The sequence below is a fragment of the Diceros bicornis genome, chromosome 39 (assembly GCF_020826845.1).
Source record: "Diceros bicornis minor isolate mBicDic1 chromosome 39, mDicBic1.mat.cur, whole genome shotgun sequence".
In the NCBI taxonomy this organism is placed as follows: Eukaryota; Metazoa; Chordata; class Mammalia; order Perissodactyla; family Rhinocerotidae; genus Diceros; species Diceros bicornis.
Genome location: NC_080778.1, coordinates 14986301 through 15013525, shown reverse-complemented (window position 1 = coordinate 15013525; position 27225 = coordinate 14986301). Strand labels below are relative to the sequence as shown.

The window sequence follows — 27225 nt, the reverse complement described above, 5'->3', positions numbered from 1 at the left end:
TACTTTTTAACTCATCTATTTATCTTCCAACCTCGCCACTCCAGGCACTTGTCAAGACCATTGATAATGTGTATTTTGCTAAAGGCAATGGACATATATCTCTGTCTCCATTTTACTCAATCTCTCTGGAACATTGAATGAATTAGACCACTATAGACTTTCTGATAATTTTTCCTTTCCTGGTTTCCTTAACCCCGACTCTGGGTTTCTTCTTTAATTCTTTGGCTATTCCTTACTCTTCTACATTTATTAGGGATTTAACTTGGGTCCTTTCCTCTTCCCTACACACATGTTCTCCTTAAGTGTTCTTCCACTGCGCCATGCTTTATACGCTACATATGTTAACTATTCCCAAATTCACACCTCCAGCCCTGTCTTCTCCTCTAGACTCCATATTCCAAATGCTTATTCAATTTCTTCACCAGGTATCTAATAGACATTTGGCAAAACAATAAACTAAAACACTATCCAATGTGTATATTTCCATTCAGTAATTCCTTTTTAACTTTTACGGCTTTTTTATCTTTAAAATGAGACTATGGGACCGAGCTTTATTGTCCCAAGGAAAAGGAGGCTATGAAAGAACCCAGAGGGGATGAAAAAATAAAAGTCTCTGCTATATGTTCCGTTATAGGGTTTTGAAAGCCTTAGCTTTCAAATGCAAGACTAAGTAGATGAAGAAAAGGGAAATGTTTTGAATGAATTCCAAAATAGTGGTCTTGATTATGAAAGGCTCAGACTAAAGGACTGTGAGAATACAGTTCATACCATTAACTATAGGTTAGAAGAAAAGCTAGTGGAAATAGTGATTTTCCTGCCACATGGAGAGAAAAGAGAACTTTCTGGGCTGGAGGAAGGCCATTGGAAGGATAGGAAAAAGAGAACAGAAAGTTTACCACTTACTGTGGGACCCTGCCTTACCACTTAGCCACCTCACTTCCTCACTCCAGCGGGAAACTGTTTATGGGGGTATAAAGAAAAAAATATGGTTGCGAATACAAAATAATAAGAGCTTTGACCTCACACCTGGCTGGAATTCTGCAATGAGATGCCTCACAGAGTATCCCATGGTGCCATTGGATCATTACAATGGAGTAGAAATGGTGGCAAGGCAGAGCTAGACAGAAAGAGGAACTGAGATGGTCTTGTACTATATGGAGGAGACCCAAAAATAGGGTGTAGGAGATTATTGGAGTTGAGAATTATTGTGTCATCCAGAGGCACCCTTACTACACTTAGTAAGTGAGCCCTCTAGTTAACTTGTAGTAGAAATCCCAGGGCAGAAACAAGAGAGATCATGAGGCTGACTCTCAGGAAGAGCCCTGTGAGTGGGAGCTGAGATATGGCCAGGGATGGGTTCAGAATACGTGGGATGGGGTTCAAAGCTCAGACGCTTTGGAGCATTATTTAAGAAAATGATACAAAATTGCAAATAAAAATTAGAAATTGAAGCAAATAATTAGATTGAAAAATCATGAAAAATACAAAGTTTTAAAAGCTGACAAATACTACAACATCACAAGATTTAGAAAAATAATTTTTTATTAGTTAACTCCCTGCCATACCTCTGCAATTTTTCTCTAAATTTTAGGCTGTATACTTTTTGATTGCCTCATTATTTGACAATTTTGCATTATCATCTTTTATGGGAAAGTAGATAATTTAATTCTTCCTCTAGTATAATTGATCAAATGTATGTATTTTTATTGATACTTTAAAAAATTTTTTTCAGTTTGACAAATTGGTACTGGAATTTTCATGTATATTTTTAAGATTGTCAAATTTGGGGAAATTTCTTTCTCATATGAGGTGTAAGATTTATCAGGAAAATATGTATCATATAAGTAAGATGTGATCTAATATATTAGGATGCATAAAATACATGATTTCACATATGGACATACTCATGGCTGTAACACTCCTACAAACTTATCTTTCAAAAGCAAGAATTCTGATGAATTCAGAATTCTATTTCAAACAATTGCCATCGAGAGGTATGGTCCATGAATAATTGAACTTTACACTCTATAATCAAATATAGTCATAATAGAAAATAACTATTTTGATTGGATATTGATAAAAACGAAATCCCCCATTTATAAAAATCTATGTCTGGTGATTAGAAGACTTTTCCACAGACTAGCTTCTGGCTCTGACATTTTAAACCTCATTTCTCTCCCACTCACATTCTGATGCATCTTGTATGACACATTCATATAGTCTCTCTTCCCCTCTTTTCTTCTCTTACTTTTTCTTTTCCTCCCTTCTTTTCTGTCCTTTTCTGGAATTTTGTCCTTCTCTGCTTTCAACATTCTTCACATTTTGCATCATCCCACGAGGCAATCTTACCCACTTGCATGATTGGAATTACCATCTAGAGGCTGATGGCTTGTAAATGAATTGCTCCAGCTGAACTGCAAGCAGATTCAGCTGCCTAATGGACATTTCTCTTTTGTCCCACAACATAATGCACTCAAAATTGAACCCTTTATCAGTACCAGATCTGCTTTTCCTCTCTTCTTTCTCTGTTAGATAATGATATTACCATCTGTCCATTCTTGCATGCTAGAGTTTGGGAGTCATATGATACCCTTCCTCCTTTACTCCATATTTCTAAAAAAATAATTAACTCTCTTAGGAAAGATCCTAATTATCTTAGGATCTTTCTTCCTAATTATCCCAGATCTCCATTTGTTATATTTTCTTAAACAATGTTACTGATTATTTTGCTATTATTGATTATGGTGGTAGTGGTGGTGGTGGTGGATGAGAGAAGAAGCACACTTTGAGAAGTATTGCATTTGAGAAGCCAGTAGCAGGTGTGGATGTCCAAAAGGAAGTCAAGTAACTTGAGAGAGAGGTTGTGAGTCAACTCCACAGAACTGATAGGTTTAGATGATGGATTGTGAGAGAGTAAAACAAAGGAAATGGAAAAACTCAGCTCTCCTTTAAAAAATATGATTCTGTTACAACATTCAATAGAATAAGAAAATGTCTCAAAATTTCCAAGAAGCTCCCAGGATGGCCATCTTTGAAAAGAAGATAAAAAGGCTTTGCATGCCTCCCTTATTTTAGCTAGATAGTGGGCCAAGTATATCAGCAACGCACATCCAGAAATACACACGGCTCACAGAAGACACATTTTAGTTTTAGATGAAGCCTAGAAAAATGGGAGAAAAAGTTTAAAACACTGTACCTCTCTCTGTGCCTCAGGTTCTTTCACCATAAAACAAGGTGATCAAACAATGTGGTCTTGAAAGCCCCTTTCAGACCTTACTTCTCATCATCCCATGACCTTCTATGACCAATGTTCTTTTTAATTTGACAATGAATTGATAAAGCAAACGGGAATATTCCCTGTTCACTTTTACTTCAAAAGCTGCTGGTTCTCTTAAAAAAGTTTGTTTCATCTTGTCACACACAAAAAATAAAATAACCCAAACCCTTCTTCCTGTATTCAGTTCCCTTCAACAAGCATTTACTGGGGCCCATTTTGTGCTGGGTTCCATGCTGAATGTATAATTTAATTATTTTTTATTTCTTTTAACTTTTTTGTTCATACTTTCTTTCATATTTTACTTATATTGAGTGATTACATGCCCAACATCATCACTAAAAGTATAAATGAAGCCTTATATTTGTTGCACAGAGTACAATAGATAATCATTTTACTCACAGTCTAGGCCCTCTAAAAATGTATAATCTACAACATCTGCTTGAGCTTCTGTAAAAAGCAATTTTCTAATATTGATATTGGTAGAATTGTTTTATTATATTTTGAAGCCGTCTTCTTTTTATTCCTTCAGTATTAAAGAAATACCTAGGGGTACTCCATCATTTGATGTTAGTGGTAATGCACACGATTATTTTTTTATGTACAAAACTCTCAGATCCTAAAATAGAAGAAATTTCCTTTTCTCTTAGAATTCCCAAATTTGAAAGCAAAGATATTTCTAAATTCTAAAAACCAGACCTTTAGAATAAAAGCAAAACATTGTTATCTTTGAAGCAAAAACCTCTAGCTCCTGAAGTAAATGCTCCAATGCTGTTTTTGAAGTTACTTGGTCTAAAGAGATAAATAATCTATATATCTACAAACAAAAATCTGAAGTCACAGACAAGAACATTTCATCCAATTATAATGGTTTTTATACATCAGAGGATTTAGTATAGTAATATTTTTCTATAATGCGTAAATATTGTTTATCATAGAATATAGGAATCAAGGAAGCAAAACATGATTTTTTTTCATATAAACTTCTGATGACATAAATGCTATTCATGTCCTAAAGTAAAATTTTCAGAAATCAAATAAAGCAGGAAATAGGCACATCCAAAAAGCACAATATGGTTAAGCAGTCTCTTGGCCATCATGGAGGAGTCTTTCCTTTCATTTTCTTTCTTTTGCCCAGAGGAGTGAGCATTGATGTGTGGCCGTGTTCTCCCCTCATTCTCCACCTCAGTTTCCAATTTCAAAAAGAGGATTTGAAGAGCCTTGCAAAAATGCATACAATCAAATAAGCGAAATAAAGATGAAAAGAGGCAAGTAGGAAGCCAAAAGAGAATGGAATAACGAGATTGGCAGAAGAGTCCACACAGTAGAAATGGATTCGATTCACACGCCATTAGAATTCTGTGCAGTTATTAAGAGAAGCCACACATTTTACTCTGATTTTTCTTAGCACCAAATGCAAAGACGAAAAGTACGATCGGTTATTCATTTCACATTTTCTATTTGTAATGTGCGTTCTACGCTTCAACAGAGCAGGTTTTCCACTTGTTCCGTCTGAAAGATATTTTTCTCAGGAATTGTCGTTAATAGGACATGGAGGAGGAAGAAAATAGGAATAGAGAGAACAAAAAAAATGAAGTGGGTGTGGACAAAGAGAGAGTAACACTCAACCGGAAAGATTCTGATGGTGGTTACACTCTAGTCACGCAGACAGAGAGAGACAATTGACCTCTGGAAGAAGGGCCTCTTTACTTAATTTCCTGTAAGTTTCTGTCTTCTCTTTTGAGACAAACTAGCAAGCCCCTGTCACTTTCCTGTCTGGGGCTCAGAGGTCTGAGGTTACTACTCTCTCCTTTTGCTAATATAAGCTCATTGGAAATTTGGTCATTAACCACATAAAACCACTTTGAAACAAATGTCAACGCAATGTTTTAAAAACATTTTATAGCAAAGGGAGAAATCCCCTGTTCCCTCCTTCACTAAGCTAGTGGAAAACATAACAGAAACTAAAACATTAATATATGGCCTCTTTCTGTGTTAATACCTAAGGAGAGTATATCACTCGTTTTGATTTTGGTTTTTGTTGTTTTCGATCTCTCTCTGTCTCTGTCTCTCTCTCTCTCTCTCTCTGTCTGCCTGTCTGTCTCGTTCTCTCTCTCACACACATACACACAAACTTACATACACACATGTACTTGCCTGAGATATCAGAATGGAGTGGATGATAAAGGAAAAATTCAGTTATGTACTCATACAACCACTTTCTTCATCTAAATAATAACCTGAAATGTATGATAAGTACCTTTATTTCATTGAATTTATCTAATAAACCATTGCTATTAAAAGATGACACTCTAGGGAGTTTTTTTCTCCATTAAAAATGTGGATTTCTTTATGTGAGGGTAAGTGGACACAAAAGTCATAGCAGATGCTAGAAAGGTATCTTTCCAAGCACAGTGCTGAACAAATAAAAGGGGCTCATTAAATCACTACTGGATTAGATATCTTTCTTCTTCACTGATATTAGCAAAAGGGAGAAAAAGGAGAAAAACTCCATTTGGTAAAAAAAATCAAAGGGCAGAAAATAAGCCCAAAAAGTGTGAAATTCTTCTGTACCTTCCATTGACTCTGTTGTGAGCTCCTGAAAAGGAGGTGTGAACTGCATGATGTGGCACAAAACTGACGAGCTGGAGTCTAGAATAGGTTCTTCCTCTTTTCAAGCTTCCCTGGTGAGTTTTATTTCTGGATGGAGACAGGGTCATCACAATTCAAGACTAACTCAAAAACAAAGTGAAACAACAACAGCAAAAGGTTTGCAAAGCAAGAGTAATTTATTCAGTGTGGCTTTATTTATCACAAGTTGGTCAAAATCCATGATGTTTTGGTAAGTAGTAAATAGTTGGGGAAATGACATGAAGAATGGGTCCAAAGATAAATAGGAATTATTTTATAACCACAAAAAAAGGAAGGCATTTGCAAACAAAAGGTGTATAAGGAGAATAGATGAGCTGCCAATGAAATGTGCTCCATAATGCCTCTTCCCCAACACAGCATCTGGAAGCCCCATCAAGTCACTCTGATGGGTCAAGCATTGAAGGTCTTGAGAAGAAAAAATTTAAAAAAATAATAATTGCATGGTAATTTATTTGGATTCATATAGCAAATAAGCTCTTCAATCACCTAGAACAAATTTAAAGAAATATACACTAGGAAAATTTCAGTGGGATAATTAGAAAGAAAAAATAGCTTGGGCCACTGCCTGGAGGAAAAGCCCCAATTCAGTGGGCACAGTGGGACCAATGAACATCAGGAAGGCCCTGTGAGCGTAGGTGAGACACTCTAAGGATGCTCCACATCCCTCCCATTTCACTTTGCCCACGTTGCTACTAAACTCATTTATGGCACAGCAAGAGGTAATCGGTACAAGGGATGGAAAAAGAATTGTGTGTTAATATCCAGGAGTTCTACTCAGACCCATTCAGGTAAACTGAACTGCAAAGATAAATCCCTCCTTCAGTTCCCTTCTTTGACATTTTTGCTAACTCTGGTTTGTACCCTCCTACAACTTGTAGTGCAACTCTGATCCTTCTTGTAAACTTTTCTGGGGCAACGTTGGTACCCCCACATCAGAACAGAAAAGAATGAAAAGCCCGTGTTTGCTGGACTGCATGAGCCCTTTTCTCATCAGACTGTCCCTTTAGATTAAAGCTTTTGGAGATATACTGGAGGCAATTGGAATTCCCAAACCTTTAGTCTTGTATAATTCTCTTTCACATGTTTAGGAAATTGCTTCACCCTCTTTTATATGTTGCTGTGATTCAAAGTGTGAGTAACTGGGGTAAGAATCCTGGCTATCTTTAGAGTAAGGCTCTTTGAATAAATTGAGAAAAATTAAACAGCATTGTTCCCGTAAAATGTGAAATAGCTTTTATAAATAAATGTTAACTTTTCTTTTCATGATGTAGGACCCTAACCTAATTTTGTTTCACAAACATCTCATTCTGGGGGAGAAAATGATTTTTCTAAACTGAAATAGACATATGTTAATAGGTACCTAGTGCTAAGATGAGCCTGAAGAAAAGGTTACAGGTATGATGAGTCATAAAACTGACAGTAAAGAACTCGATTGTTTTACATAAAACACCCTATTAAAGATAAGATGTGAAATGTAGGGTCTGCTGGGTGAGAAAGTGACTAATACAGTCGGGTGTGCCTTTAGATCACGCAGGTCTATAATCAATGGTGTAGCTAGCAAGGTTTTTTTTTTCCTCTGCTTTGGGGGAGAAATTTCTGCTTATAAACAGCTTCAAAAATTTTAAAAACTTCTTGAGCATCAAGGTCAGCAATTCTAAAGTCTTAAAAATCACAATTTTAATTTTGTTTTTATTTCTCAGTTTTTGTACTTTGGAGGATCCTGTCTAAATTATATTTTTATGTTTGCCATATTTAGAGTCCTCACTAATATTAAAAGAGCCTGTTGACCCTGAGGAGGTTTCATGAAATCCTCCCTTATAACTTCAGCTTCCTGGCGCTTATTGAAACCAAACAAACTTCTCTGGAACACTGAATTAAGGCTCTAAATAGATGAGTCTATAATACTATCTCCTCCAACCAGCAGCCATCCTGGGCTAAACGAGTTAGACTCTTAACTTCACGTGACTGAAAAACAATAAACACAAGCTGAGGTTTAAAGAGAATTGATTGCACCATGTAAAAAAAAGTCCAGAAAAGATCTGGTGTCAGGTATAAGTTTCCTTCTCATTCTCTGAAATTCATGTCCTCCTGGTTGGGTCCATTTTCAGACAAGCTCTTCCAGCAACATACCTTACATCCTCTCAGGTTTGGGGCCTGTGGGAAAAATAACATTCTCTTTTCCCAGAAGCTCCCCCCAAAATATTATTGTCTCTGGTCTAAACGTGAGACCAATGCCGAACATTCTCTGTGGCTCCAACTGCTTCACATCTTGACGCCTGAACTAGTAATGGAGCCCGTTGAAAGCACACGGACTGACAGTTGGAAAAGAGTGGTTCCACAGAGTGAAACTGAGGTATTCTTCCTAAAATTAGAATGTATAGATGTGGAACATCAAATATATCAGACAATTTGACAATATATCTGCAAGATGCTCTTCTACCATCAGATATAATTTGTTAGTGTCATCAGTGTACCTGTTTATTTCTTTTACTTGGTAGTTCTACTTTCTGCAGCTTTGAAGACATATAACATGCCTAGATACACAAGAAAAAGAAAAACATATGTCCGTGCAAAGACCAGTAATATGAATGTTCATAACAGCTAATTGGTAATATCTCCAAACTAGAGGCAACTCAATTCTCATTAATAGATGAATGGATAAAGAAGTAATGGCATATCCATATAATGGAATAACACTCAGCAATAAAAAAAGAATGAATTATTGATACATGCAACAACACGGATGAATCTCAAAATAATTATGCTGAGTGAAAGAAACTAGAAAAAAAGGATATATACTGAGTGATTCTATTAACATAAAATTCTAGAAAATGCAAACTGATTTATAATGACAGAAAGCAGATAAGATCAGTGATTGCCTAGGGAAGAGTGGGGGTGGAGGTCAACGCAGAGAGGGGCAAGATGGAAAGATTACAGAGCTACCCAAGGAAACTTCGGGGTGGTGATTGATATGTTCATTATCTTGATCAAGAGTTGGCATTTTTTGCTGGAAAGGGCCAGATAGCAAATATTTTAGGCTTTGCAAGCCATAGGGTCTCTGTAGCAACTACTCAATTCTGTCATTGCGTCATCAAAACAGCCATAGATAAGAAGTAATTATGAGTTTGTTCCAATAAAACTACCTACAGAAACAGGCAGCAGCCCCACTGACTCTGCAGGCCATAGTTTGCCAATCCCTGATCTTGATTATGGTAATGGTTTCATAAGAGTGTGCATGTCAAAACTTACCAAACTGTACACTTTAATTATATGCCTCAATGAAGCTATTATATAATAAAAACAAAACAACCTAACTTCCCCATCACAGATTGGAGAAAGTCTAATCTTCTTACCATGGCATACAAGCCCCTCCACGAACTGATTCCTCCTTGATCAGATTCATTGTCACGCCCTGGTGGGATTTTACCCTTTAGTAGAGCCAAACACACACATCATGCCATTTCAACTCTAGGCCTTTGGGTTCTCTCTCTGCCTGGACTGACCTACTCCTACCAATTGTCAGATTAAACTTGTGCATCTGCACTTCTAGGATGCCTTCCTTCTTTACTTATCTTACCTCTTCTATTTCCTTTGCCTCATCTCTATGTGCCCATAATAGCTTGTGCATGTGTATACGTATATATGTATATACAATCATATATATATATACACTCTTGCACTGTTATGTTGTTCCATAATTCCAACTACATATCTGAAATTTTTCTCTTATGTATTTAGAATTAAAGTGAATTGTTATCCAGTGTCTCGGTGCTTGACTGAGAGTTCCCTGTGTCTATTACACCTATCACAGTTCCTGGCACATTAAAAAAACAAAACAAAAAAACAAACAATAAATCAGTATGGCAGCTATTATTATAACTATTTTACAGATAAGAAAACTGATAGGTAGATAAATTATGTATTTAGTCCATAGGTACATGGTTATAAATAGCCAATATTGTACTAGGAAAGAGTTCTTCCATACTTAATGTCAAATGCTTTCCACTAATCCTTGCATTTTTTTTTGTTTTATTATTGGAAGCTTACCTGTGTTTCACATTAATGTCTTTTTCTGACTCTGCCACTGCTATTCCTTCATCTGCCAGATACACCAAAATGAAGACTGCCACCAACATCTACATTTTCAACCTTGCTCTGGCAGATGCCTTAGCAACCAGCACGCTGCCATTCCAGAGTGTCAATTACCTAATGGGAACATGGCCGTTTGGAACCATCCTCTGCAAGATTGTGATCTCTATAGATTACTATAATATGTTCACCAGCATATTCACCCTCTGTACCATGAGTGTTGATCGCTACATTGCAGTATGCCACCCCGTCAAGGCCCTGGATTTCCGTACTCCCCGCAATGCCAAAATTGTCAATGTCTGCAACTGGATCCTCTCTTCAGCCATTGGTCTGCCTGTGATGTTCATGGCAACAACAAAATACAGGCATGGTGAGTAATGTTGCAGGCCTGAGGGAGGAGAGTTGATATAGATCAATACGTTGGGGAAGCCAGGAGCCAGGTAGAATTTACGGAGTGGTCCGATGTCTTAGACAAATTGCAATTTTAATGATTCCAGCAAAATGCCTTTAAATATTTTGAAATAGGAATTTTCCTTATAATTTTAAGCCCACTAAACATTTTATAGAGAATATAATCCATTGGTTCCTGATTTTTCTGCATTTACTTTATCAAAATGATAGGGAAATAAGAATATAGCTCCTCCAAGAGTAGTTAAAACTTAAACCCAAAGAAGAGGAGGCTTGTTTTAAAATTTCAGCTGGCTGCCTGCATGACAAATTTATCTTTTTAGACTTCATATTGGGATGATGAACCACCTATCAAAAAGTGGAGTGAATGGGGCCGGCCCAGTGGCATAGTGGTTGAGTTCGTGTACTCCGCTTCAGCAGCCCAGGTTTCACGGGTTTGGATCCCAGGCGTGGATCTACATACCACTCATCAAGTCATGCTGCGGTGGTGTTCCACATACAAAATAGAGGAAGATTGGCACAGATGTTAGCTGAGGGCCAATCTTCCTCACAAAAAAAAAAAAAAAGGTGGAGTGAAAACATCCATTAGCTGGAACTTTCTACAGACTTTGGACAGTGATTATATTCTTTAACATAAAATAGTCCCATAGAGGATCCAGCTCACAATAATAGGTCCATAATTGTTGACTGAATGAAAGCTTAATGTGATCAAAGTGGACAATGAAATGAGATATTTAGGGAAAAAAAAACTAAAAACAACTCTGCCTGAAAATCAACGAAAGAGCTGTGTTTCTCCAACAATTTCTTTAAATCTTTCCTTACTGGCTTGTGTAGTAGTGGCCTTAAGTTAGCTCTGGTCAAGACTATACGTTAAAAGAAAATGGTAATATTAATACCCAATGACTTAATTAAATGTTGCTGCTAATTTTTCCTTATAATGCTTTTCTTCTAGGTTCAATAGATTGTACACTGACATTCTCTCATCCAACCTGGTACTGGGAAAACCTTCTGAAAATCTGTGTTTTCATCTTTGCCTTCATCATGCCTGTGCTCATCATTACGGTGTGCTATGGGCTGATGATCTTACGCCTCAAGAGTGTCCGTATGCTCTCTGGCTCCAAAGAAAAGGACAGAAACCTGAGAAGAATCACCAGGATGGTGCTGGTGGTTGTGGCTGTGTTCATTGTCTGCTGGACTCCCATTCACATTTATGTCATCATTAAAGCCTTGGTTACAATCCCAGAAACTACTTTCCAGACCGTTTCTTGGCACTTCTGCATTGCTCTAGGTTACACAAACAGCTGCCTGAACCCAGTCCTTTATGCATTTCTGGATGAAAACTTCAAACGATGCTTCAGAGAGTTCTGTATCCCAGCTTCCTCCACCATTGAGCAGCAAAACTCCACTCGAATTCGTCAGAACACTAGAGACCACCCCTCCACGGCCAATACAGTGGATAGGACTAACCATCAGGTATGCAGCTTCTAGAATTGGGTATATCTACTGTGGATAACATAAAAACTATAGAACTTTGTTCCAATCCAAGATTTTAATCCATTAGAAGGAGTTCCATATCTAAGGGATTGAGGTTCAGCATGAGGATGGAGAGAGGAGGGGAGCAAATTGTGATCATTGTGTTGGAGAAGAGCTTCATTATATAAACTGAGCTTTATATTTTTGTACCTATTCATTTAGATACGCCAACTAGAACTTGTAAAGCTGCTAAAAATCACTATTTTCAGAGCCTTGTCTTCTCTGCAAAATTAATGACTCTGGCACATTTTGGAAGTGATCCTGATCTAGAATTCTCCTCATTTCCACAGCAATGTTATGTGTTTCATGCGTATCTCTCCCATATCCCTGCCACTTTCCAAAAGCCACTTTGTCCACAGTGGTGATGGGTACCAGATGTTCCCAGCAAATCAGTGTCACAGCAAAGGAGAAAAGAGAAAAAAAATGGCTGGCCTACATTTTGTTAAGTCATTGGTTTATAAATTTTTATACCTGAACTCTAGAGCAAACGTCAAACATATTACCTAATCGTTAGAATGAAATTAATTTTGTAACACTCATCATACCAGTCGGGGTTAATATCGTGAGGAGTGACTGTTTGTTGGAAGATATATTCATTTGCACAGAGGAGTACAGATGGGGGCCTGCACACATGGGGGAAGATTCAAGATTTACACACAGTATTATTATCACGTGAGAAATCACAAAAGAGAAAAATCCGTCTCTAAGTTAATATTACCTGGTTAAGCCACTGGTTTGTGAAACATGGAATCTGACCTATAAAGTAAATCAAACATTCCACTTAATTGTTAATATTAATTTAGGTAAGTAAATTTTCACATAATGGTGCCTGCATCCAAAAATCACAGCCTGTGTAATTTTATAACACAGAACTCAATCTCTAACTTCCTATGAAATAAATCCTTGAGTCAGAACCTTAGATGAAGTTCCTAGGGTCAGGGGGCAGGTCTGTGGGGGCAGATGCCTCTGTAAAAATGAGTAGGAAGTCAGGTCAAGGAGCCAAAAGGAAAGCCTGGCTCAGTGGAGTGCAACTGCTTCCTCTCTGCTTTCTCTTCACCACACCCCACCTCGCTGTCTCCTCTTACCCCCACTACCGCCACCCAACCCAGCCCAGGCTCACCCCTTCTAATGGACCACAGGACTAATGTAATACAGCCTAGACGGATCTGCCGAAGGGGGCATTAATCCTCACACCCCCTCTATTAAATAATGCTAAAATGAACACAGGAACTCACACCCCCTAGAGAGTATGTGGTAATGATGGCAGACCTACTTCCAACCAACGGGAAATTATTAACTTATTATGTCTCACTTCTAATTCCATTTCAGAAATAAAAGCCAGAAAGTAATGTTTTTCTACTTTGCTTCTTTTCTCTATTTCTTTTCCACATTAAGACCTCTAAACCTGCTCCTTTTACTAAGCAGCTTTCCTACTCAACCTCTATCAAAATCTTGCCGGTAACTTAAAGAGGGAAGGGATTTAAACAGATTCTCTCCAACCTGAGGATAATGTATTAAAGAATGCAATTTAAAACTGGCAGTCCTAAACTGAGGTTAAAATACTTTGCATTGGAGCAATATATTTCCGTTGGGGCACACTGATGGCCATTATAAAGTGTTGATTCTTTGTCCTTCAGTGCCTACGTATTCCTTCCCTCTCCTTTCAGCCGCTTTAGGGCGAGGCTGTTGGTAGTGTACCCTGGACCACTGCTGTGGCCTCTTGTCACGTCTGATCCTCTCAGCATCCGTCGCTTGCCTTGCTCTCCTGGAAATACAGCTCCCAGCCTGTCCAGTGGAGCATTTCTCCTGAGTTCATTCTGATCGTCCTTCAGTCGTCCCGACACTGCCCTTGACTCCCTTCCGAATCCAGCGTTTTCACATTAGTGTGGTTCTTGCACAGCCAGAGAGAGGAGAAAGGAAGCTAATTGGGGAAGCTCTGCTCTAAGTAACTAAAAGGTTTGCTTTAAAAATATATCCAATTAGGGCTTATCTTCATTGCTGCCTCTATGAAGCAGCATCAGTGTCAGATAACAGCAGAAACACATTAGCCCTGGAGTTGGCTGCTTTCCCAAAATGCCCAGCTGGGAGAGCTGGACAGAAAAGAGCAGCTGCCAGGAAGAGAGGAAAAGACACTCTGACATATTTGAAAATTAAGACAAATCAAAGATCCCGTTCACTAATCTCCACTGATGTTTCATTGTTAGAACCAAGGCAGTTACACACAGACATCTGGAACAATACATCAGCCTTTGGTGATAGTTTCAATAATATATCAAAATAATAAAACTATTTGAAGGAAACATCAGAGGCTTTACGGCTGTGTCTATAGGAGATAATTGGTTAGTGGTACAAATTCAGTATCTTACAAACAGGTGTGTTTTTGGGGGGTTTTTTTGTTTTGGTTTTTTACATCATAAACCATCATGTTAGGAAACAAAGCTAATCGGATTTGCATTAACTTTTTAACTGCTTGTTTGAAGTTTGTACTATTGTAGATGTTTATGTCCTGCTGAGGTAATTGTATTTTTCTCCAAGAAATATATTATACTATATATGTCACATCTCAAGCACATTAGTCAACTTCATATTCTGCAGATCAGAGATCCAATATCAAACCTTCCCAGGGTATCTGTATTCTGACAACTGTACACTGAGACCATGTCCATACAGCACAAAGTGAAGTGGAGAGTTGGCAGTTATCAAGGTAATTTGAAAAGCCATATGAGAAAATTCTGTGCCTAAAATAAACTTTGAGTTGTATTTACATAGTTAAGGGCTACTCAGTCAGCTTTTGCTGCATAACAAATCATTCCAAAATTTAGTGGCTTAAAGCAACCATTTATTTAGAGATTCTACGGATGAGTGATTTGGGCTGGGCTGGGCTGGGCTGGGCTAGACAGTTCTTCCAGTCGTAGTTGGGCTCACTCTGGGGTCAGCTGCAGCTGCCTGATTGGCTGTCAGCCAGCTAATCTAGGATGACCTCAGCAAGAATAGTTAGCTCCACGTGGATCCTCATTTTCCATCATGTTAGCCCAGAGTTGTTCTCATGGTGGTCACAGGTTCTAGATTCAAGGAGTGGAAAAACAGACTCCACCCGTTGATGGTAGGTGCTGCTGTCGCATTGCAAAGGAGTGTGGATATAGAGAGGGGAGTAATCGTGGGCAATTTTGTTAACCATCTACGGTAGGCACATGCTGCACGGGACAGGCAAGCCACAGCTTCCTGAGAGTACAAACCACCTCTGCCTTGCTTCTTCCTGTATCCAATATCAACCTAACACAGTGTTTTGTACATTAAAAGTATGTACTTCAAAAATATCTGCTGAACGAATGAATGATTGTAGGGCCCATGATATTTCAGGAGATACGGAGGGTGGTGGGAATGACCCCTTTCTTACAACTGATTCACAACCTAGGTGACTGTGTAACACTCTGACATTATTTCAAGCTCACCTTTTAGTAACAAGAAAATATTCACAGGAGGGGTTCTTCATTTTTCTCTTCTCCACCCTTTAGTCCTCTGACCAAAAGTTATACTTTTCAAAAACTTTCCTACATCTGTGTTTGTCTTAAAATTTTATTTTTAACAAGTGCTATTGATAAGGAGGCCAAGAACTAGACTCAGTGGTCTAAAGAGGTCTTGCCCTGGCTAAGCATAAAAAATAAAAGATGGTCTCGTGTTCTTTTGTGCATTCCAGGGCTCAGCCTACTGCCCCAGCTGTAGCGCTTCATGCTTGATTTATGTTCTACTTGTTGTCTTTATGGTTTCTAGATCTTTATTAGGTAGACTCAGGCAGAGGCACTCATTTTTCATCTGCTCTCAATGAAATTTAATTTCTCGCTACATGTACTGCCCTGCTATTGTACTCTTTGGACTGCACTCTGCTTCAGAACACTTCCAGTATTTGCTCCAATCAATCCAGGTACAACTCAGACCTGAGATGCTGAGCACTACTGACCTGCCTTCACCGCTTGGTTTCCACCCCTATCACTTTCTATAATGCATTTTTTGTTTGCATTATAGAATGCAATCATCACCTAGATGATGATGACGATGATGATGATGATGATGATGATTGCTGGGAAAGAGTCGCCCTGGGCTAACATCTGTTGCCAATCTTCCTCTCTTTTTTTCTTTCCTCCCCAAAACCCCAGTACATAGTTGTATACTCTAGTTGTAAGTCCTAGTTCTTCTATGTGAGCCACCTCCACAGCACGGCTACTGACAGATGAGTGGTGTGGTTCAATGCCCGGGAACCAAACTCGAGCCACCGAAGAAGAGCATGCCGAACTTTAACCACTAGGCCATCAAGGCTGGATCTAGATTATTATTTTTTAATGTTTAACATTATATAGGAAAAGAAACAACTCTGTTAGATCAGATGGATTATTATTTAAAGAGTTTGTATTAACTATAACCATAATAATAATGCATAATAATAATAATAATGCATACATTCATATGACAACATACAGATTAAAAAGTGCTTTCGTGTGCACTATCACATCGGCATCCTATAACAATCCTAACGGGTAAACATGAAAAAAATAAATGCTCAGGGATGTTAAGTGATTATACAAGATCAAACCACCAGTGAGAGGCAGAACCTGGACAAACATCTGGGCATCTAATATTAATCCAAAGCTTTTCTCTGTTATCCCACAAAATGCCACTTTGCACTCAAATATGATTGTACGGTCTCAGCCAGAGGTTCTCAAGCTTACTATGAGATCTAAAAATTGGAATTTCTGAGGAACTCCTCGAAGAAATTCTGGTTCACTGAGTCAAGGTAGGGTCCAACAATCTGCATTTTTAGTAAAACACTAAACTGAAAACTCTGATTAAACTGTAACTTGATCCAAACACCACCAAACATACTGTTTTGTCTAACTGGATAACCCTTTCAGTCAAGCTGATTGATACCAATTTTTTCACCAAATGAATCTTGTGTTTAGCAAAATAATGTAGTTATCCTTGAACAAAGCCTTACCTTTCTGATATATCTATTAGTGAGTCTTATAGGACTAAGTAATATAACAGCAATCAAGCTAACATTATGGTACCTCCTGCCTACTTCCTCAGTAATATGGCATGTCCATTCCTAAACCTTCTGGTTACTATTGTTAAAGCACTTTCTTGACATTTTAGCGAAAGTAGCCGGTCAAGAAATTAGGAGATGCTTTGCTTTTGTATTAACTATAAAACGGCATTATTTCCAGCTAAACTAAAAGCAGAAGCCTAATTTTTAAAATCAACCACATCACTCTCAAAAGTCAGATCTTGATTTTCTTTACCAGACATCTGTGGAGAGCTCATTTGAGAAGGAAAGGCATTTAAATTTCATGACAAAAGCTTCAAATGAGAATAGCTCACAAAATTACAGAGTTTGACCGCATTAATGCATATTTTGTGAACGAAACCAAAATGGCTATTCTTTCAGTTCTGTGGTTTAAAAAGAAAATGGTTCCAGTTATGAGTGTATGTGTGTGTGCGTGTGTGTGCATGATATGAGTGTGCCTTTTTATGCATGTGTGATAATAGAATATGTCTTAAAATGGATAATACCTTTTATAAAAAGGAGAACTTCATATGTTTCTATAAATTGACTATAATCTGGGAGGAGAAAATATTGTTTAATTGGAAATATGCTTATTCCCAGAAAATATTTGGCTTTAAGACTATTAGTAATAACATTTCTTGACGAGTTTGTGTCTAGCATGTCTTATTTAATCATATGAGGTGTGGATTATTATCTCTACAGTTGAGGAAACCAATATTTAAGGAATTAACTTGCCCAAGGTCATAGTTAAAAAGTAGTGGCTGTGGGGCCAGCCCTGTGGCCTAGTGGTTAAGTCTGGCATGTTCTACTTCAGTGGCCCGGGTTTGTGGGTTTGGATCCCGGGCAGGGACCTACACCACTCATCAGCCATGTTGTGGCGGTAACCCACATACAAAATAGAGGAAGATTGACACAGATGTTAGCTCAGGGTGAATCTTCCTCAAGTAAAAAGAGGAAAATTGGCAACAGATGTCAGCTCAGGGTGAATATTCCTTAGCAGAAAACAAACAAACAAAAGTAGTGGCTGAGGAATGAATGCAGTTGAATTTGACATTATAACCCAGACTATTAATCAATGTGCTCTACTGTCTCCCCAGTCTGGTTTTCACTCTTCTTAGTGGTGGCTCGTAGAACTAAGTTTTAGCATTTATATACTGACAGTTTGAATACCATAAGGTCTTTGTGTAGGCTTTTTTAGATGTATTCATAGCGTATCTGTGTGTAAAGGTAAACTTCAAGGAATAGTATGGGGATTAGAAATTCAATAATGAGGCATTTGGTTACCATTATATGAGTTCAAATTATTTTAACTAAAATCCTGTGCCATCATTAAGGTCTTATTGACTCTCACTGAATGATAGCATTTGCTTTTCCACAAGCTAAAATTTCTTATTCATGTCAGAGAGGTTTATTTAATATTTTCATAAATTTACCTTTATGATCATGCATGCAATCACATTTTTCCTACTAGAAAAGGCAGCTTGGTGATGCCAGAGGGGACCAGGACAGGGAGTCAGGTAAATGTTCTTATTGTCATGATGTGCCTGACAAACACATGATGAGAAAACCCATTCATCTTGCAAGAACACAGCTTTCTCAACTCTCACATAGGTGGACTGGACCAGATTATTCTGTATGAAAGAGCTATACATCAAACATTGATATGTGAATTAGCCAGAGTTCTTCTTGATTGAATACTCTGATCTTTCAGGGAGGTTGAGTTTTTAAGATTGGATTAACAACATTACTGTAGCATTTTCCTATGCTTGTTGTTTCAATTAATGTAACCAACTGATAAAATATAGCAACATATTTTTTTAATTTTTTTTATTTATTTATTTTTTTGTGTGTGTGAGGGAGATCAGCCCTGAGCTAACATCCGTGCTAATCCTCCTCTTTTTGCTGAGGAAGACCGGCTCTGAGCTAACATCTATTGCCACTCCTCCTCTTTTTTTCCCCCAAAGCCCCAGTAGATAGTTGTATGTCACAGCTGCACATCCTTCTAGTTGCTGTATGTGGGACGCGGCCTCAGCATGGCTGGAGAAGCAGTGCGCCGGTGCGTGCCAGGGATCTGAACCGGGGCCGCCAGTAGCAGAGCGCACGCACTTAACCGCTAAGCCACGGGGCCAGCCCAAATATAGCAACATATTTTTCTTTAAAAAACTAACTTAAAATGAGATGTCATTTATTTGGGTAACCTTAAGTGGTGAATGGCTATTTTATAACCATTTATCATGAAAAAGTTCTCACACTGAGATTTAGTGTTTTAGAACTTGTCAATCTTTATCTTTTCTAGATATCTCTTCTAGATATAAGATATATTTTCTTTATCTTGCTGTATCTTTTGGTAGGTTTCAATAAATATTTGCAAATTGCTAGAATTTTACAAAAATTATAAAATGATTCCGGGGATGACATTGTGAGAACTACAGATTTGTAGATTAAAATATGTCTTAACTTTTCCTTTCTAATTATTCTTTCTCTGGAAATCAAGAACCTAGAGCCACAACTTTTGTCAGCCTGCTCCCTTTATACTCAGGAATTTCTTTCTTATATAATAGAGTTCCTGGCTTTGAAGTAAATAGAAACTTCCATGATAAAAAGAAAATTAGAACCGGATTGTCTATGACTTCTACTCTTTACTGCAATAAAATCCCATATATGTGGTATGAGTTAGGGGAGGCTAAAAACAGGATTCATTTTGAGTGCTAAATAATTTTAATAGTACTTTTTCAAAACATGAATGGTTTTCCTGATACATATCCAAAAGATCATAATGCCAGCTCTCAAGACCCCGTGTGAATTTGGTCATCCACATTGCCAGTGATGTATGCTGAAGAAAAGAATAGCCATAAATATTAACCATACATGGGTGGGGGATAAGTATGAATTTAGTTTAGTGCTTGTTGCTTTACTATTTTTTTACTAGTTACTATTGATTTACTATTTACTACTAATAGCTTTACTATTGAATCAAAGGAAATGAACCACTTTTTCTTTCTATAACACAACTTATTAGCAACACATGCAAATAAATAATTAGCCTGATAAATTAGGTCCATATAATTATAAATATCAAATAAATGTAAGCTGAAAGTTTCATTATAATTTAAAATAATGGTCCTCTCAATCCAAGAATGTATGTAGAAAACTAATTCACGTTATGTGTCTATACAAAGCACAGTATTTTTTAGGAAGGAAGGAAGGAGGGAAGGAATGGAGGGAGGGAGGGAGGGAGGAAGGAAGAAAAAAGAGCTGGCCCACAGAGTACATTTTGTGTCTGAAGTCAACCACATGCTTCCTAATATTCTGTTTCTCATACAAATACCAGAAATCCTAGGAATACTGGAAATCTGTAAAATCTATCAAGCCCTACCTAATTGTTTCCACTTTTTTCTATTCACATTATCAAATCTTCATAAAGGTTAATAAAAAGATATATTTTACATATGTTATATATATGATCCAGAGTCCCCAAATAGTATATCTAAACCTCTAAAAGCTTAAGGAATGAATAACATTTTTTCTTGTGATCAAATAGGTAGGTCTAAGACATCTGATAGAAAAGCAAAAAAGGAAATGTCTATGAAAAATGACATTGAGAAATAAATAAATATAAATAAAATAAAAAAATATTAAAATAAATATTTTACTCAAGAAAAGTCAAAGTATTAAGAAAAAAAATCCTTGACAACAAGAAAATGCAGTGAAGAGTGGATGTGGAATGGGATATGGCCACTATATATTTGACTATGCCATTGCCTATTTACCCAGCCTATAATTTACCAACTTGCCAGAATATCTCACTCTTGCTGTTCTTCCTTCTCTGTCATGTCAGGTAGAATGTCCTTATATTGAAAAATCCCCAAATACAGTTACATGTGAGCTCATTCAAATTCAAAACATCAACTTTTAAAAATTGCTGTCTTTGAGCTACTCTTTGGAAATAGAAGAGATACATGTCACTCACAGAACCTTAAAATGCTGCAGATGGAGGCTTACAGTTTAGCTAGCATGCACTGTAACAACAGAAGATTTTTCTGGTTATTTCAGAAATTCAATGGAACAAATAGACTTTCAAATGGCTACACTATAAGTAAATATCAACTTCTAAATTCCAATAATGTAATTGGATTTATCAAGCAGATGCTAAATATTCACAGTTCTTAGGATATTAGAACTGAAAAAGAACACTACAGATCATCTAGTCCAAACCTCCTCATCCTACAAATGGGGAAATTGTAGATCAGAAATGTATTTTTTATGGTATGCTTTTTTCCAATATAAAAGATGATAGTGAGAGTCTTTTTAAATAGAGTTTAAGAAAAATTTAGTGACTAAAGAAAAAGATCACTATATTTCTACATAAACTCTAGTATATGTAAATTTAATTAAAAATACAAGCAGGTAGGGAGAAACTTTATAGTTAGATAAGAATAGCAAATATACTATAAAATCTTAAAAACTTAGATGGTTCACTTATTTATCCAGAGTCTACCAATGACAAGCTGCATATCTCTGGGCAAGTTTCTGAAACTCTGTATTTCAACTTCCTCATCTGTAAGAATGGTGCTAACTATGGTACCTAGTACTTAGCTTTGATGTGAATGTGGTATATGATTGTCCATGCAAAGTACATAGTACAGGGCCAGGCAACTGGCTAATAATACTGTTCTAAGCCACCCAATGAGGTTTGACAGTTTTCATCTCCTCCCACCCCTGTTCCTCAAGAAGTTGAATCACAGCTCTTATAAAGAAAAGGAATGAAATAATGCTGCCAAAAGGAATCATAAGGTTGCTCTAACCCAAGGCTTCTCAACCTTGGCGCTAGTGACATTTTGGGCCAAATAATTCTCTGTTGTGGGGGACATGCACTGTAGAATGTTTAGCAGCATCCCTGGCCTCTACCCACTAGATGCCAGTATCACCCATCCACCCCCAGCTGTGACAGCCAAAACGTCTCCAGACATTGCCAAAAGAAAATCAGTTGAAAATCATTGGGATAGAGCCAGTCCTGATGGTCTAGTGGTTAAAGTTCGGAGCTCTCACTGCTTCAGCAGCCCAGGTTCATTTCCCAGTCACAGAACCACACCACCCATCTGTCAGTTGCCATGTTGTGGCAGCGGCTCACGTAGAAGAACTAGAAGGACTTACAACTAAGATATACAACCATGCACTGGGGCTTTAGGGAGAAAAAAAAAAAAAAACAAGAGGAAGAGTGGCAATAGATGTTATCTCAGGGAGAATCTTTCTCTGCAAAAAGAAAAAAGAACTGGGGTAAAAATCAGTTGAGAACCATTGATCTAACCTGACTGACCGTCTTTAATAGGTGAAGAAACATCAACATCCAAATTCATTGTCGTGTCCTTAATGTAGTGCCTGAGAGTTGTAACTAGACCCCAGGTTTACTGGCTTTAGTCTAAATCTCCTCTGAAACATCATAGTGATTTCTCAAAGGAAAGCTTTCCTTTGCACTGCTAATGAGTTGCAAAGACTAAGACTTAATATTAATGGAAGACAAGACAAAAGCACAATTCTTGAACCTTTATTCTATTTCAAGCTTCTCTTTCAGAAAAAAGATCTTCAGCCTGAAACATTAAGAAAGAATTAAAGGCCAAGAAAAGTGAAGATATTTTTAGAGAACACTGGGAGCCTCTGAATGAGGTCAAATGTCCCGGTAATCTTCAAACATTAAGAGAACTTGTAAATGAAATACCATTAATGAAACACAAATTATAACCTCGGAAGCAAAGAAGAATGAGAGGAGACCTGGAAAACTAGAGGAAAGAAAGAGAGTCCCAGTTTTAGAGATAATTTTGCAGCAACGGAACACTACACAGAATATTTAGCTTTGCACTGATTATTTTTAGAACCTAGATCACATTATTAAACTATATTTTAAGAGCACTTAGAAAGGAAGCAGTAATCTCTAGGAAGCAAGACAAGTTCTCTAAAAATTAGTTATGTAAAAGTGAATTGTATTTTCTCAGAGGACAGGGAAACCAGATAAACTCGGTATCAACAGGGTTTTTAACAAGAGATTTGACCAGCTCTTGTTAATTTCTGTAGTGCTATGCTATGTTGAATTATGTTCTGGATATAATGGTAAAATGAGATAGGTTTATAAACTTTAGCTGATTCCCATCTAAAGAGTCCCAACAAATGGAGGAATGTTGGATAACCTAGAGGGTAGGATAAGGACCCAAACATACTAGAAGAGTAAGCAAAAACTAAAACTATAGTAGTTACTAGAGAAAAACTTTAGTCCAAAAATCTAACTATAGAAACAGAGAATGTAAGTGATAGCAAACATGAAAAAAAGTCATATTTTATTTCGTGAATTAACAATATGATACAGACCATCTCAACTGTTGCAATTAGAGAAAATGCATCAACAGAAGTCTGGTGTCTAGAACCAAAGACATGTTAGCCTCACTCTATTAGACAACACACTTCAGGAATGAAATAAGCAAATTACATCATGTTCAGAGATGAGCAACCAAAAAGGTGCAAGGAGTTAAAATTCCTCAATACAACAAAGGGTTGAAATAACTGCACATGATCACCTGGGAAATAGAAGACTCAGACAGCACAAGATAGTTGTCTTCATGTACTTAAAGGAATGTGAATAGGGAATTGGACTTATCCAATACAACTCCGCTAATTAAAGCCAGTGGGTTGAAGCTACAGAGAAAGGGATCTCAATATAACCAAGGAAAGAATTTTCTAAGCTTTGAGATACAAGGATTTTCTCGTCACTGAAAGCCTTGAATGTTCAAGCATCAGCATTTTGCCTGCATGAAAGGGGATGTTGCAAGAATCTAGGTGTTAAGATTTGATGTTTGGGGAATCAGAACTTAGGACTGTCTCATAAACTTTTTAGTTTTTACAAGTTCTACCAGGTTCTTACAGAACACTACTACAGTGAAATGTTAATATGCAGTCCATGAAAAAACAGCTCCTTAGAGAAATGTTCAGAAATGTGGCACATCTTATTTTGGTCATGGGGACTGATATTGTGTATTAACATCTTAAGGGCTTTGAAAAGCCCTACAATGTGTGTGTGCGTGTGTACCACATTGAGTTTTATGTATATGTTTGCATTTCATTTTTTAAACTCAAGTTCTCAAATTTATCTGAGCACAGATCCAGTTTTTCAAGGGATGCCTTATAACATCTGACAGAAGGGAGGTTTCACTAAGCAGTTTCAAAAAGCCCACTGGCAACCATGAGTCCCAGTTAGGCACAAATCTATGTGCCTATCTATTCAAAATTCAATGTTGTAATAGAATGAATGACAATGTCCCATAATTCCAGGCATTCACCAAGATTCCAAAATTGATTGCTGGTCTCTTAGTCTCACTCATTTATAATACATGGCCTAAACACAAGCAAGATACTGAAACTTCCTATCTCTGAAAGTAGAATAGGTTGTGTTTTGTTTGAGTTTTCACTTTTGTTTTGCTTTGTTTTGAAGCTTGCCACTTTCTGGTTACAACCCTCAAGAGGAAAAACGTCTATGTAGCTTTGGGATATGTTTTCACCGCTTTAAACTAAACACTGCTAAGAATAAGCCTTCTAATTGGCACATTCTTTTGTTTTGAATGAAACATCTTTGAGGAAAATAAGTTCGTTTTAAAACTCATTCATACTCAACTGTGAGAAATATACCAAAGGTTGAATAATTATAGTCTTTCTTGTGAAAGAACACAAGATTGGAAGCCAGGGAACACGGGTTCCGGTGCCAGGCTGCTGATAACCAGCTGTGTGAGCTTGGCATCCTGCGCCAGTGGGGATCTCTTTACAAGCAGGACTTGCTCAGCCTCTTTTGATGGCCAATGAATTAGAGCTCATTTCTGGGTTTGATTGATTATCCCATTCAGACTCTGGGGGCTAGCTTCTCCTAATGGACAGTAAAAGTAACCACCAAAGCTTCCTTTTATGAGAGAAAAGATTTATTATATTGAACAAAATAAATTCATATTAAAAGCAAGAGGAAGCATATGGCATATTGAGTCTGGATCCTTTGAACTGCCAGATCATTCCACCTCTCCTTGAATTCTCCCTCACTGAAATTTGACCCCTTGTTACCCTCTAGATCCCAGTAAATCTGATTCCGGCAATGGAGCTTGGAAAAGGGATGAGTTCTCTATTAGTTAGATAAATGGAGAGCTTTGCCTATGAGTCATCAACTCCCAAAGGTTTTTGTGTGGCTCTGTTGTTATGGTTTCTGTAATGAATGAGATTTTGAAGCCTATTACTGGCTGAAACTTCAAAAGTACCCAAGTCTGTTATTGGCTTCAACTGCAACTTTGAATGGCATCACAAATGGGAAAGAGAAAACGGAGGTGGAAGAGAATGGCTGCAAAGAGCAAAAGTAAAAATATTAAACTAGCTTTCCTCAAGCAGTAATCTGGGGCATGTCACTTCACCTCTCATGACCTCTGTTTCCTTTCATAGATTGGTGAAATTGGAAAAGATAATCTTACATTCCCTGCAGGGGTAGAAAACACACTCCAATCATCGTATGGATAGAGACTAAAAGTGCCTTAAGTAAGCTTCAATTTGAACGTAAAAGCTTTTCAAAACTTTATTTTTCAAAAATAGGTTAAAAAAATAGCCCAAAAGATTTGCTAGTTGACTTCCTGGAAAAATAACAGTTTAAAAGCTGTTGACAAAATTGGAAAGCTCATGGTAGAATAAAATATTGTATCTATGTCAAATGTCAAATTTACTGAAATTTATAACAGTACTGTGGTTATTGTCCAGAAAGAAGCCCAATCTCAGAAAATGGCAAGGAGTTACGAGTTTCCAAAGGAGATATCTCAGCAAGCAAGTAGGTTGGCTTGTCACAAGTTTATGGGTTTCAAAAATAGACAAGGTGACTCAATGCACCAGAGAAAACAGTTTACTACTCACAACACAGCAAACAGCGGGAGCATCAGCACAGGAGCACTGGTTCTCTTGCCCCCATGTCCCATGGTGCAACATAATGGGCCCAGATTATTGCTACGTACATAGTGGACTGCACCGCAGGTTAGGATCCCAGAGCCAGGGATTCAACACCTTTTGTAGCAAGCAGTAAACAAACCAATCCTCCACCCCCAGGAGCAAACAAGCACAAAGTGGTCGTGCTGTGGTCCTCATGGTGGTAGGGCAGCAAAGGTTCTTAATTGAGTATATGACTCTAGAAATAACTCAGATTTAGAAGATAGTTAGGCCTTGCAATTCAGCCCAGTCAGCAAGAATGTTCTGGGATGCTTGCTGGACTACCTCTCCTAATAATTCATCTGTCAGCTCAACATTTTCTTGGCTGAACTCAATTTTATGTGATTATGCCACCCCATCAGCAACTTGGATTAGACATACTGACAAGGGCTAGGACCAGATCTGTTCTACTTATTTCAATCAATACTTGATTAGAGTTATTGTCCACAGAATCCCATCCATAGGATGAGGTCAATCTATAGTTAGTGAACAACTAACTGGATGAGGGGTCATAATCAGGCTGTCATTCTGTCCAAGATAGACCCTGTCTGTAGCAGCTTCAGCCCTTAGGCTTTGAGTAGCTTCCCCCATGGGATTTTATAGGATTTTAGTGACCTCAAGAAAGTCTCCTTGGGTTAGCCATAATGTAATCATTGAAGCAGAAATCCACAATAGCAAACCTGATTGTGGGGCATGAGTCTGTTCTGATTAAATAATCTGCACAGTGGCTTAAAGCATGAGGTCTCATGTAAGACTGCCTAGGTGGCTCATTTACCCTCTAAGTGCATAATCTTCCTCACTCCTTCATCAGCCATGTGTCTAACAGCTCCTCGGTCTGTTGGTCAAAGCACCCCTGGACATGCTTCCTTTCCCTCTCGCTGTGGGTCTACATTTTGGTACTCACTCTGGGTACATATTGCCCTCTAGATGTTTCTAGTTGTGGCTTAAACTGAGTGAAGTTGTGCTTTCCTCCCTGGTAGGTCTCAAAGTGCTCTCTTGGTCCCCTAGTCCATAAGAGAGCTAGCGGCAACCATGGTGCCATTTGGGCAGCTGGTTAGATTTCATCCCTCACCACTCAGCCTCCATCCACTGACTCAACTCATGCTCATCAACAGGTAGGACAAGGGTGGACCACTCATTCCCCATCTTTCTGAACCACTTGGGCCAGAACATTTGCTACCAGCTCATAAGGAGTTTCTTCACATCCTCGAATCTCATCCAC

At 37.8% G+C, this 27225-nt stretch overlaps 1 protein-coding gene across 2 annotated transcripts in view; it reads left to right on the top strand.

Annotated features, from left to right (window-relative positions):
• OPRM1 (opioid receptor mu 1) overlaps positions 1 to 27225 on the top strand; it is a 164072-nt gene that overhangs the window by 26566 nt on the left and 110281 nt on the right. Inside the window, exons 2-4 of one of the 2 annotated variants that reach the window (XM_058534117.1) lie at positions 10033 to 10385; positions 11376 to 11896; positions 14552 to 14596. In XM_058534117.1, coding sequence (XP_058390100.1) covers positions 10033 to 10385; positions 11376 to 11896; positions 14552 to 14596 — 919 coding nt within the window. Of the gene's footprint in view, positions 1 to 10032; positions 10386 to 11375; positions 11897 to 14551; positions 14597 to 27225 lie in introns of those variants that run through there. The other variant, XM_058534118.1, reaches the window with a different exon arrangement.